Here is a 13,514-nt window from a genome sequence, read left to right on the forward strand (position 1 = left end):
AGAAATAACAACGTTCCATGGGGGAATGAGAAGACTGATGGGTTCCTGGAATGATGTCAGATTTCCTGGCAATATTGCTGGCTAGTGCCAAGGTTATTGAATCTACCTGGTGGTAACATGAAGGAGTACGTTGACTAGAGCCTATAATCTGGAAAAACTCCTTTAGTTGGGAAATAACTGGGAAAGGAACACAAGATGAAAACCTGCAAGTCTGCAAGTGTCTCTGTCTTCACAAATGCATACCTATATACATACTACCTAGAAATGTGTAAAAAAACCCCAGCCCTGTGAATATATAAATATATATACATATCTGTGTCTGTATATATACACAGGAGAGCCTGAGCTACAGTCTCTGGTTGTCTATGACTCCCTCTTAAATTTTCCCTGAGGGAATTACATTCCCAAGTCACCATTTATTTTCTAAACTGGAAGTATTTGTGGGTCTCTCCCTTGACGTGAATGGGTTGGGATGAGATGTTTAATGCCAAAGTCAAAACTCTCCCCAGTGCCCTACTGGGGTCATTCCCATGCATCAGCATAGGAGAGAGTATTTACCATGGAAAAAGAGGGAATTACTTGAGAGGACTGTGCTGTAGAGCAGTAGCCTTATGAAAACCATGACAGAGTAATTGGATCTGGCTTGCGTGCAAGGCAGCAAGAGAAATCAATAAAAGAAGAGGGAGGAAATGGGGAGGGGGACCTTTCACGTTTTTGCAGTGAAATATCCCTTCATCTGACTGCCTGTAACTAACTTTTCATCATCCCTGATGTGATCTGTAGTTGAAGATTTCTCTGGGCTATAACCACAGCTGCTGGGCTGGGTGGTTTTATTTCTCTCAGCTTTGCTGCTTGTGGGAGAAAATAAGGCAAAGCAAAACAAAACAAAACAAAACAAAACAAAACAAAACAAAACAAAACAAAACAAAACAAAACAAAACAAAACAAAACTTTGTAACTGCCCAGAGCTCTCTGTGCACCAGGATCCTTATCTAACGTCTGGACCTCACAGTCCCAGGGCAAACCTCACCCTGAGTGTGGTTTTTATTGTTCTGGTTTGTTTTCTTCCAGTTCAAAGGAAGGGTTGAGCCCCAAAAAGAGAAGTGTGTCCTTGGTCAGAAGTCTGTAAGTTCTCTGAGTCACACTTCACCAAAAACCTCCAAAGTGTGTTCGAGTCAGTGCGTGTGGTCATCACTCAGTGACAACTCCTTATCCTCTCCATCCACCTCTGTCCTCAGGGAGATTAGAAAATGTGCTAATTGAGAGAATGATGAGGAGGGTTTGATATGAAACAAAAAACCCAACAAAATCAAAACAGCACTTGTGGAGAGCACACAGACCAGAACAGAACTTTGTGGCTGAAACAAAATTTCCAGGTTCATGAAAAGGGAACAAAAACTTTTTTTTCCCTTTGAATTATGTGGTGCCCTTGATGCCATTAATATGACACTGTGGTGATATGAGTAACTATTGATAGTCATTATACTCATTATATGTTGACAGCATTGGTTCTCCAGTGGCACAGTCCCACCTCCTTGGCAGCAGCTGGTTTGTACAGAATCATGGAATCACAGAATGGTTTGGCTTGGAAGGGGCCTTAGAGATCCCCTAGTCCAGCCTGCAAATTCCTCCTCAAATATTCTGTGTTCTTTAAGAGAGACCAAGGATCTTCTTCTGTGGGGTCAAATTTGGGTTGAAAAAAGTCAAACCAACCCAAAATTTCCATTACTTCAGAGCATCAGCTCAGGGGCTGGCAGGCCAAGGCTTCAGTCCAGCGTGTGGTGGGAAAGAGGAGGATTCTTGCAAATAGGTGGATTGGAGTGGAGCAGTGATTCTATCACCAAACGGTGGCTCAGCAGCAGAAGACAGCCCAAATTACAGAAATCCTGATTCCTTTGTGCCACCTCCTGTGTTAATTGTTCCCCTTTAGTCACGGTCCTGACTCTTCCCTCCCACAGAAAGCATTAACTGAAAATCTAGGCCACAGTCACCGAGATTTAATTCTTCCATCTATGCAGAGACTTCAATCTTCATAAACTGCATTTTTAGGCAACCAGCATTACTGGCTATTGAGGGCAGCAAAGTTAATCTTACTGAACACAGACTTCTCTAAATGAGGGTGACCTGAAATAGCTCAATAGTATCCATAAGCTATAGGGGGGATAAAGCTGGGATATGCCAAGGGAATAAAGGTAGGAACAACCTGAGGCTGAGTGGTGATGATGATATTTTGGCCTTCCAAAACCAAGCTGAAAATACTCCCTGAGTGCAAGAGAGGATGTTTCTTTGGAAACAGACACATTGAGCTATTTCTTTAGATTACACCACTCACAGAAATGATGCAGCTTTGCATTGAATTCTTATTGAGAAATATCCAGAAAAGTCCAGCTGACTTATTAATGGCACATTATTCCAAGCCCCAAATGCTAGATATAGTCTCTAACAGCAGATTTGACCCCAGCCATGCTCCAATAATTAGTCTATAGCGTGATCTTTATTAATAAAAGTTAATTGAAACCAAAAACTCATCCCTGAGGATTTCCAATCAATGAACACACACGCACACACAAAAAGCCACACTAAAGAGCACTGGAAAATCCAGCTTCACAGAGAAAGAAACAATGGAAAGAAAAGCCCTCACTAAAAATAGTGCTGGTCTTTTTGTGCCTGGGCAGGAAATGTCGGCACCACCAATTCCAGCGCTGAATAACGCTTTGTCTTTGGGAACGTTATTCAGCAGGAGGCAAAAGTAAATCAACAGCCAATTCTGCTGAGGAAAGTAAACATTTGCAGATGGGAAAATTGAGGCAAAGTGGTATTAAAGGACTTGCTCAAGGTGAAGAAAAAGAAGTCCTTCTTGATTACTGGTCATCTGTTCTGCTGGGACAGAAAATCCTCAGCTGGAAAGGCCAAATTTCACTGTCCAGAGCAAGAGTTTATTATATGTAAACAAAATAAATGAAAATGGAATTGTTCCAAAAAGGTGTACGGCTTTGTTCCTCAGAGGTGTTTGAAGATGCAGCTCTTGGTCAGCATTCTGAGGACCTTCTTGATGAGCTTTTAGCTGCAAATCCAAGGGGTTTTTTCCACTTTTCTTTGCTCACGACTTTGCCTGGCATCTCTCCTTCACAGGACCCAGAGAAAACAAGAAATAATCTCACAGTTTTAATTAAAATTACTTTAGATGAGGAGACAGATGGTACTTGCAGGCCCATGGAGTGATCCCAGCACTATCACGAGTTCTATGCTTAAAGATCTGACTTCATCTGGGAAAGTTTGTTCTTGATCTGACTGAAAAAGTGAAGCACATACAAATTGTCCTCTTCAGCTTTGACGTTGCACATTATTCCACTGGTTTTATGCAGAAAAGCTTTTCTGCAGGTGAAGGGACTGATCTGGCAGTGCAGGGAATGTTCCTGGTCTGTCCATCAGTGCTTGTGCTCAACTATGAATATGAGAAATATCTCATTACCTGCCAGACCTGAGGTGGTCTGAGCAAAGCAAGGACTTGCAAAACCTCAAAAATTGCTTTTCCCCAATAACTGCTGGCCACTGTGTATTGTAAGTTCTCATTTTGATGTTGTTTTTCTAAGGAATTAAGTAATTCCTTATGTGCCAATGTTGATACTTTTGTCCCTCACCAAAACTTTTGAACTCTTTTAGATGCACAAAGGCACAGAGGTCTTAAATATATTAATTTCCTGTGAATTTTGGGAAAATAAATAGAAGAGGGGCAGCAGGCCAGCACGTCTGCAATGTGTGCACAACTTCTGAGATCAGAACTGGCATTATGGAATTGTTCACATTATTCCATCAGGAGTTGATCAGAATATGAGTACCCCAATCATCAGGGAAATTTTGTCTTCTATATTTTAAGAGTTTATATTTTTTTAAACCTTGAGACAATGGAGGAAGCAAGCTCATAGAAATGTCTTGGGTATTTTTAAACATGTTTGATGTCCTTCTGAATGTTTTTGAGTCATCTTTAATTAAATTTCTGATTCTTTTTTTTAACCAAGTGAAGTTCCTGGCAGATTTTTTTTTCCCATGGAGTCTTGCAATAGTTTAGTTATTCAGTCTTCTGGCTAGATTTACATTTATTTTACTTTGCTGATCACAGGGTAAACATGCCAGAAATTAAATAGTCATCATATAATTCAGTCCTGTCTGTGAAAACCTAACAAAAGAGCCTTTTCCTTCAACAGAAATGAGAGTGACTGTCCCGCTGTAATAGCTTAAAATACATTGGAGATAATGTGTTTAAAGAATTAGAAAGATGTGTTCTAATGACCAGTGATAGCTCTAAAGTATTTCAAAAGCTTGGTTCAAAGCCCCTTGAAAGGAATAACAGTCCTTCTGCTGACATTACTAATCTTTGGATCGGGCTCATTAATGTATTGCAGATATTATATCCCCAGCTGCCAAAAAGCTGGAAAAAAAGGAGAATGTAGTCATAAAAATAGACATCAAATACATTTCTCTTCTGGGAATTAATATAGAAGCGAAATATTGCTGCTACTACTACTCTCTGGGACTTTATTACAGATATTTCTTCACTGTTTTTAAAGGAATTAACAGGGCAAGCTGTTCATCCCATCCAGAACTCTGCCTCCAGCAAGGGCCAGCGTCTAATGCCCCAGAGCCTGGCAAAGGCTCGGATTGCTGCAATAGTTTTCGCTCCGGCGTTGTAAATCACTCCGCTGTGCTGATGGAGAGGAGGCAGGGAAAATAGACATATTCAAGCAAGACTTTCCCCGTCTTTGGCATCTCTTGGATTAATTACAGATCGATACTTGGTACTCGCCGGCTTTTATAGCTCATTAGCATCACGCCGTGCCGGGGTGTAAATTTGTGACACGGCTTGCCAGGAATCCGGGGGTGTCTGGAAGCGAATGTTCACTCGGGGCTATAAATGAGGCACAACTGAGCTGACCGGTTTGAACTCCGGGCGGACAAATAATGCTCGGGATCTTTACCTGTGGCTCCCCGAGCGCCGCACAAACCCATGGGTGCGTGTGGGCATGTGCATGTTGGTGTCAGAGAGGGAGAGGGCGAGCAGAGGGATGGTGAGTGCCGCTCTCTGTGCGGCTGGGAAGGCGGCACAATCCGGAACCAGGCGCTTGCTTTTTTCTAGCTCTCGGGATCATTCTCAGGTCGCCCACCTGCCTGCGCACAGAGACAGCGTTAGTAGGGGAATAATAATAATAACGTGAGAACGCCTCGGCAGCCCCCAGCCCTGGCTCTGGGGAGCCCCGCTCTGTCTCTTTAAGGAACCCAGCGAGTCGTGATGCTGCTGTTTGTATTGCCGAATCCCCAGGAGTGCAGTTAAGAAACGGGCAGCTGTCTCTTTAAGTGTGATTTCCTTCTATTGTATTTGAATCGTGATCAGGAAAAAGGAAATGAAACCAGAGAGCCGGGGCTGAGCCACGGAGTAATAATAATCGCGGGGATGCGGCCGCCGCCGCTCTCGGCGCTGCCGCCCGGGCGCGGAGCGTGTGCGGAGCTGCCCGCGCGGAGCCGCTGAGCGCGGAGGAGCCGCGGTGGCGGCCGCGCCCGCCGCCCCCCGCCCGCCGCGGGAGCGGGAGCGGCCCCGCCGTGCGGGGCGCGGGGGGAGCGCGGCGGGGATGGGAGGTCAGCGGGGCCGGGGGGGCCGTGCGGGGCCGGGGGGGGCCGCGCGGGGCCGGAGCGCAGCCCCAGCCCCCGCGTGTGTCTCTGTGTCTCGGTGCTGCAGGAGGAAATGCTGTGAATGTCATCGCGGGGCGGCGGGGCAGCGCGGCTGGCGACAAGGCTCCGCGAGCAGACAGCCTCTGCGGGGGCGGCGGGGGCAGAGCCCACCACCGGCACGCCACAAAGGAACCGGCCCTGCCAATGTCATCGGCCATCGAGAGGAAAAGCCTCGATCCTTCCGAGTAAGTGCGCGCTTTCTCCGCCCGGTCCCCCGCTCGCCATCGTCCCCGGGCGCCTCCCGGTGCCGCCCGTCCCCCCCGACGGAGCCGCCGCCGGCATTGTGTGCCCGGCAGCCCCGGAGGGCTTCGGCGGCAGCCCCGCCGCTCCGACCGCGCTCCCCCGCCCCGCACACCGGGCTGCCCCGGCCCCGCGGGGCTGGCGGTGTGCGGGAGCCTGGGGAGAGCCCCCAAGTTGTGGGAAGGAGCAGCCGGGAGCAGAGAGGCGCAATTCCCCCCGGCAGGGCATCTCCCACCGCGAGAGACAGAGCATCCCGCTTCCCGAGCTGGCAGGTTTTCCGTCCCGAGGGACCCTCTCCGCCCCGTCCCCGATCTGCCCGAGTCGCTGCAGCCCATCAGTGAAAGGTCAGGGCTGTTAGCTGCGGGTGCCCAACTTCCACGTTTTCGTAATGCAACTTCCAAAAGCTCGTAGAAAGCTTTGGTGGGGGCTGGGTGTTCTGCTAAGAGCATGTAGACAGACTTGATGGACGGGATGTAGGAGATGAGAATTTCCCTCCCTGGGCTTCCGTGTCCAGATCCAGGCTTTCTCCCGGGCTGTGCTCCCTCTGTCCCATCCCTGCTGCACCCCAGGGATGGTAACCCAGCACAGACCCAGGGCCACTTCAGCCCTGAACGGGCTAATTAACTGCACTTAGGCTTGTCTGGGATCGCGGTAAAAGAGAAGAAAAAAAGAAATAAATTATAAAATCTCCGTTTCCAGATAACGCTTAAAACATCTCTCTCAGTAAATTGAGTCATTCGTGGTTTGTTTCCTGTCAGATACTAAAAATGCCATAGCTTGGAGCCCGGAACGAGCACATGGGAACTGCTGCTGCTTTTGGGAGTTAAATCACTTCATTCCATGATGTTTTACGTTACATTTTCCTTTATGCTGTTTTTTTTTTTTTTTTAAGAAACGCTAATACCAGCTCCTAATGATGTCCAGCTTTCATCTACAAAGTTTTTTTTAATCTTTATTTATTTACCTGCCTTGTGTTCTGGTGGCTTAAGTGCTGGCTTAGGAATCGGTGGACATCAAAAGCCTAATGCGTTAACCAGGAATGCTGCTCTGCATAAACATCCGTTGGGCTGTTCCTGAGCTCTGGGCTCTCAGAGAAACCGGGCTTGGGACTCCCAAACGCCCCTCAGATGAAACATTTTGGGGTACACTCCAAAGTTTCAAAAAATGGATAATGAAGGATAATGATGTGTGCTTCCTTCTACTGGAAAGCTCTCAGAAGTTGTCAGTGTGCAGCCCACGTGTTAGGAAAGGGAGCATGCGGCCCAAAAGGAAAAATTTGGAAAAAGCAGGGGCTAATCATGTGTTCCCCATGATTTTAATGAAAACTCACAGGATGGTGAGCTGGCAGGAGAGGGGTGTTACGACATAGCTTGCAGGGCACAGCAGTTTAAACTTAGAAGGGAGAAACCAGAGCAGAACAGAACCAGATAATATCTCAGGGCTCAGCTTGCCTAAATAAAAACTGCAGGATCACTTTCTCAGCCCAGAAGTTTTTGACCAGAGGTCGTTCCTCCCTGCTGAAGAAAGTAATTTTTGCCCAGAAAACTGCTGATCCAGTAAATAAGCAGGAGTAATACAATTTTTTTCCTGTTGCCTGCTGGAAACTGGGAGCAGAGCTTCTTCATCAGTGCAGGTCTCCTCTGCCCCCAGCAGCCCAGGGGAGGACAGACCAATGACAGCAGCAAATTGCTCAGGGACTCTGTGCTGGAGCACTAATCCAATAAAATGAAAAAATTTGGGGTCCACTCTACTAGCCACAGGTCTGAAATGAAGCAAGTGCTTAAGGGATTGATCCAGTAGATTTTTTTTATTTACCTCTCTGGCATTTAGGTGAATCCCAGAACATTACAAAACTGAGTTCAGGCGCTGTTCTTTTAATTTTTTTTCTCTTTTTCTTTTTTTTTAAGTTGTGAAATTACCCTAAAAGACACAGAAATACTTACAAGAAAATTCTCACTTCTTTTACCAGAATTATCCTAGCTCTCCAAGCATTTTAGGAAAAGGAACAAAATAGGTGCTTAAAGAGTCAGTGCTAATATCACAATAACGATTTGTGCCTCCTTTCACTCATGGATGTGTAAATCCCAGGTAATTGAGGTATGTTGGCATAAACCCATCCCAGGGGATTCATGTCCTCGGCTAAGGGAAAAAAGAAGTCCTGCAGCAACATGAGGTAAAATGCTGGCATTATTAAAATCAGACTTAAACCAGTCGGGCAACAAAATCAGCTGTAGTGTTTATTCATTTTGTGCTGTTCTGACAAGTGACACTGTCAAATTTAGTCTCCAAATTTCCATTTCCCAATGGAAAGTGTGAAATCCCTTGGGTGCCTTTCTTAGTCCTTCTGAAAACGAGCAAAAACGAGGACACCACCCTCCCTGTCCAAACCTGTCTGAGCTTGGGACTCGTTCTGCTTTTCCTCCTCCTCGCGTGGACGCTCTCGGAGTGGGTTTCCCTCAGCCCAGGTTTGTGTCACCCCCTCAGGGAGCCGGTGGATGAGGTGCTGCAGATCCCCCCGTCGCTGCTGACATGCGGGGGGTGCCAGCAGAACATCGGGGACCGCTATTTCCTCAAGGCCATCGACCAGTACTGGCACGAGGACTGCCTCAGCTGCGACCTGTGCGGCTGCCGCCTCGGCGAGGTGGGCCGGCGCCTCTACTACAAGCTGGGCAGGAAGCTCTGCAGGAGGGACTACCTCAGGTAGGCATCCCGCTGCTCCTCACACCCTTCCTGCCTCCCTCCCGTCTTACTGAGCGCAGCTGGGATTGAGGAATTCCTTTGGAATGGCTCTCGAAGCCTGGCAGCGTCTGCAAGCTCAGGTTTGCAGTATGGGCTCCTGTCCTAGAATGCCTGGAATATTTGGTCTGGAAAGGGACCTTACAGCTCCTCTCCTTTCAGCCCCTGCCACAGGCAGAGACACCTTCCACTAGGACAGGTTGTTCCAATTCCCCTCCAACCTGGCCTTCCAGGGATGGGGCATCCGCAGCTTCTCTGGGCACCCTGTGCCAGGGCCTCACCTCAGGGAAGAATTCCTTCCCAATATTCCAGCTAAACACACCCTCTGGCGCTTTAAAGCCATTCCCCTTGTCCCATTCCTCCATCCCTTGTCCAAAGCCTGTCTCCAACTCTCCTGGAACCCCTTAAAGCACTGGAAGGGGCTCTAAGGTCTCCCCAGAGCCTTCTCCAGAGTGCACAGCCCCAACTCCCTCAGCCTGTCCTCATATTTTTGGGATTCATATGCAGATGCTTTTAGTATTGCTGGGATTCTTCAGTAAAATATAGATAAAGCTAGAGATTATCTGTGTTGCTTAGATAAACAACAGAGTTGTTTATAGATAAATCTTTTAAAGTTTGGGGGGAAAAAAGCATTTTTAATGGAAGTGAAAGCAGGGCTACACACTGTGGAAAACCCAGAATTATTTGATAATGTGGAGAATACAGAAAGAACTCCCAGGACTAGGAGCTGTTGGCATCTGTCATTCTGCACACACCTAACCCCACAGCTCCAGGTGAAGTGTCAGTGTGGCATTCTGGCAAGCAGAAACTGGGAAAAGGGGCTGAATTCCAGCGATCTCCCACTGAGCTGGCAATGAACTGGTTCCCCTGAATGGTTTTAAGGAGTTTTCTGCTTCTCCCAGAATTGTCTTGGAGCTTAAAGGTGTTTATGCCCAGGTAAGAGGTGAAAGATCATTTAGGGTTTGGCATTCTTAAGCCTGGTGCTGAATAAGCAAGAATTTGCACATTTTGCAGAATCAGATCCTACAAATACACTTGTTATGGGTGTTTTCATCAATAACTCTCTGCCTGCCTGCTTTGCCCAAATTTGTAAGTAAAGGATTAATTGGAGACTAAGATATTTCACAAAAAATTGATAACAAAGGATCTTTACATTCTTGATTAAAATGTATTGATCTTTGCTGTGCTGGTTGTGTTCCATTTCTTCTAATGGATTCCTAATGTGTCAGGAGGTTTGTGGAACAGAATAATGATATTTGGTATATTTCCAGCTTTTTTACTGAAGGCTAATTTACCTGCCAATAAAAATGAAACCAAAATCTCAGTGGACTTCCTAATTATGCTGTCCCTGGGCTTTGCTGATGGAATTTTGCTGAGCAGAAATTAAGGACTGAGTTCTGCTAATGGGACCACTTGAAAATCCAGCAGTGATCCGGTGTTAATTACACTTCCCAGATACTTTTCATCTTAAAATGGAAGCAACAGGAAGTATGGCAATACAATTAATGCATTTTCTTGCAGTGCAATCCAACGTTTTTATTTATTTAATAATGCAATGGATATCTTCCCTCATTAATGAAAAATTTGGCAACCTTTTTGTAACCTTAGCGTTACTTTCAATGGGCAGAAGTAAACACTGACATCTCCTGGTAGACAAAAGGAATGATATTCTTTCTCCTTAAATGTCTCTTAATTTACCAGACATTTTTTTTCCAGTTCAGAAGATGATTTAAATCAGGCACAGCACATGCAGGAGATGTGCAGGAGGTGGAAAAACTCTTTCCAGAATTAGTATGGAAGTTTGGAAGTCAAACTCAATGCATACATCACCTGTAACATTTGTCCCTTTTAAAAATAAAATATCAATATAGTCATGCTTCTTTATTACTGATTTGACTTAAACTCTGCAGGGCATTCATTAGAGTCTCCTTTTTATAGACAATGTCATGAGGACCTCAGCAGGGTTTCTCCACGTGGATTACAGAGCAGTCCACAGCATAAAACTGTCTCATAGGTATAGGAGGTCTTTGAATATGTCCTTCTGAAACCCATCAGGAGTGACTTCATGGATCAGGAGTGCCTTCATGGATATAGAAATGCTTCAAAGAATTTCCAGTGTGGAGACACAGACAAAAAGCAGGAGAGCCTCAGACCATGGCTTATCCCAACTCCTTGCCACAAATTACAGAGCAACAGTTTAAGAAAGGCAAAAACTATTAGCAAAAGGTAATTTCTGTTGATCACAGAAGTGAAAGTGTTAATATGGCAGAACTTCATGCAGTGCTCTGGGCAACCTTTGCTCCTCCAATTCAGGATAAGGTCAGAGAAACCAATTCTATTGATAGATTTGAGTAGATTTAGTTTGGATATTAAGGAAGAAATTCTTCCCTGGGAGGGTGGGGAGGCCCTGGCACAAGTTGCTCAGAGAAGCCGTGGCTGCCCCATCCCTGGAAATGTCCAAGGCCAGGTTGGATGGGGCTTGGAGCAACCTGTGCTAATGGAAGGTGTCCCTGCCCACGGCAGGGGGTGGCACAGGATGGACTTTAAATTTCCTTCCAACCCAACCCATTCTGTGATTTTATCCAAGCTGAAAACCTTGGATTTTCTGTTTCAATTTTTGGTGTTGCAAAGTTTCCAGCTCTTCTGGGCAGTTTCCCACGTGACCTCTCTCTAAGTCAGCACTGGTCCTAATGGATCAGGGGTGTTTGCTCTGGTTTTGGTTGGTTTTGCCCAGCCAGGGAGCCGTGCTGACTCTGTGCTGTCGCTGCAGGCTCTTTGGCCAGGACGGGCTGTGCGCCTCCTGCGAGAAGCGGATCCGCGCCTACGAGATGACCATGCGGGTGAAGGACAAGGTCTATCACCTCGAGTGCTTCAAGTGTGCCGCCTGCCAGAAGCACTTCTGCGTGGGGGACAGGTACCTGCTCATCAACTCGGACATCGTCTGCGAGCAGGACATCTACGAGTGGACTAAGATCAACGGCATGATCTAGCACGGACGCGCCTGGCGCTCTGGGACAGACACCTCCCGGGCCCGGCTGCAGCCAGGAGATCATCCCTTGGGCTGTGGGCTTTGGAACGGGGGGGGGAACGCCACGGCCAGCCCTCAGCAGGCAGCGCTGCCTAGAATGTAAACTACACCCAGGTGAAGGAGGGAGAGCAAAGCAATAGTAGCTAGACTGACTCGTGTTCGCAGCACGGACAGTAACTGACATCAGCTGGCAGCTGGGGACAGACACAGCACCACAACCCATCCTCCCAACTGGAGCAGAGTAGGGACTTCTGTAAAGACATGTTATGACGTTGTCACCTGCAGACTAGGATTGTGCAATTCAGTTTTCTTTCTGTCTTGTTTTCATTGCTGAGTTTAGATGACAAGCTCCCACAGTAGGCGTGATGAGGAATACTGGAAGGAAAGAGCCATCCCTCACGTGGTCATTCCAATATGGCCTTACACTTTGGGTGGGAGTTATTTTTGCATGGATTTTTTCTTTTTCCTTTGAGAATGAACAGTGCATCCTCTAGTCCCAGACTCTTCTTTTAAAAAACCCTGCTGAATAGTTGCTTTCGGGCACTGCTGTCTCAAGATGAGATGTTCCCCGGATCATTTCTATACAAATATAAATCTAAAGAGTTGTTCAACTATTTTATTAACTTAGATTATATCAATAAAATATTTGTTGTGTGTAGTAAGACTCTGCAGCTTTAATAAAAATAATGAAAGATTTGAGTGTTGTTCTTTCTTTTTTCTTTTTTTTTTTTTAATTGTTCTGGATTTTTTTTTTGCTTGTATTATTAATTTTATTTTTTGGTAGCAGGGTTTCTACCCTTTGCCTACAGCTGGATCCACTTCAGGTTTTGTTTCAAAGCACAAATGTGAGAACACCGAGGGTTCAGTAAATCTTGTGCTCTTCATGCTAAGAAATAGGAGAAATCAGTGTTGTGTGACACCAAGGCTCTTTGGTGTTTATGAGGATGTTTTGGGGCTGGTTCTGGGTGTTTTGCAACAGATTGCATCTATCTGATCTTGGAAATCATGTAAAATTTTGGTCTTTTAGAAAGGTAGCTCTTCCTGATTTTGCTCTGGATTAGGGAAGCCAGGATAATATCATGAGAGCCAATAAACCTATTTAGAAAGAATTAATTTCAGTCATCTTTAAGGTCCCTTCCAACTCAAACCATTCCATGATTCTATGATATCATATTCTCTCCAACTTATTTTTCCTGAGGTGAATAGTCTTAAGTCTCTTCTTGCCTGAAAGCTGTTTCATGCCTCTGATAAACTCTTATTTCTCATCTCTAATTCTACATGGTTATTTGTGAGAGTGGGACTACAACTCAAGTTGTGCTGAAAGGCACTAAAAATTAAAGCTTTTCCCACAACTGAGCAAGTCTGGCACCCACCCAGAAGGTGCTTCAAGGCAAGTCCATTCACTCCATCACTAGTGACACATCAGGAATAGCAGCTTCAACCTGTGGATATCCTCTTGACTGTTCTCAATAAACTCATCACCCAGGGGATGTGCCAGCCACTGATCAATGACAACCTTCTGCATTTTACAATGCATACTCTGAGAGCTCTTTTCTGGCTTTTGCTGTCACAAGGAGAGTTGGGAGCAAACCCTTTAAATCTTGTTATCAGTGAAATTGGAAACTGCACCTAATGAGAACAACTTGGACAGTAGTTGTTTGAGGGCGCTGATATTTAGCTATTTTCCAGTGATATGCTGACCTCTGGAGGCCACAGGCAGATTATAATTATAATTATTAGCCTGAATTCCTGCCAGCAGAGGCAAGGAAAGGCAAGGAAAATACAG

General features: G+C 45.9%; 1 protein-coding gene across 4 annotated transcripts; it reads left to right on the top strand.

Moving 5' to 3' along the window:
- The first annotated feature begins 4,990 nt into the window (after positions 1 to 4,990).
- LMO2 (LIM domain only 2) lies at positions 4,991 to 12,427 on the top strand. 4 transcript variants are annotated; one of them, XM_064715464.1, is made up of 4 exons: positions 4,991 to 5,009; positions 5,732 to 5,909; positions 8,449 to 8,664; positions 11,471 to 12,427. In XM_064715464.1, exons 1-4 carry the CDS (start codon positions 5,006 to 5,008, stop codon positions 11,688 to 11,690), a joined length of 618 nt encoding a protein of 205 aa, XP_064571534.1. In that variant the 5' UTR covers positions 4,991 to 5,005; the 3' UTR covers positions 11,691 to 12,427. The 4 variants fall into 4 exon arrangements, with proteins under 4 accessions (XP_064571534.1, XP_064571532.1, XP_064571535.1 ...); XM_064715462.1 differs by lacking the exon at positions 4,991 to 5,009 and adding an exon at positions 5,273 to 5,324; XM_064715465.1 differs by lacking the exon at positions 4,991 to 5,009 and adding an exon at positions 5,368 to 5,431.
- The last annotated feature ends 1,087 nt before the right edge of the window (positions 12,428 to 13,514 follow it).

The sequence above is a fragment of the Zonotrichia leucophrys genome, chromosome 5 (genome assembly GCF_028769735.1).
Source record: "Zonotrichia leucophrys gambelii isolate GWCS_2022_RI chromosome 5, RI_Zleu_2.0, whole genome shotgun sequence".
NCBI lineage: Eukaryota > Metazoa > Chordata > Aves > Passeriformes > Passerellidae > Zonotrichia > Zonotrichia leucophrys.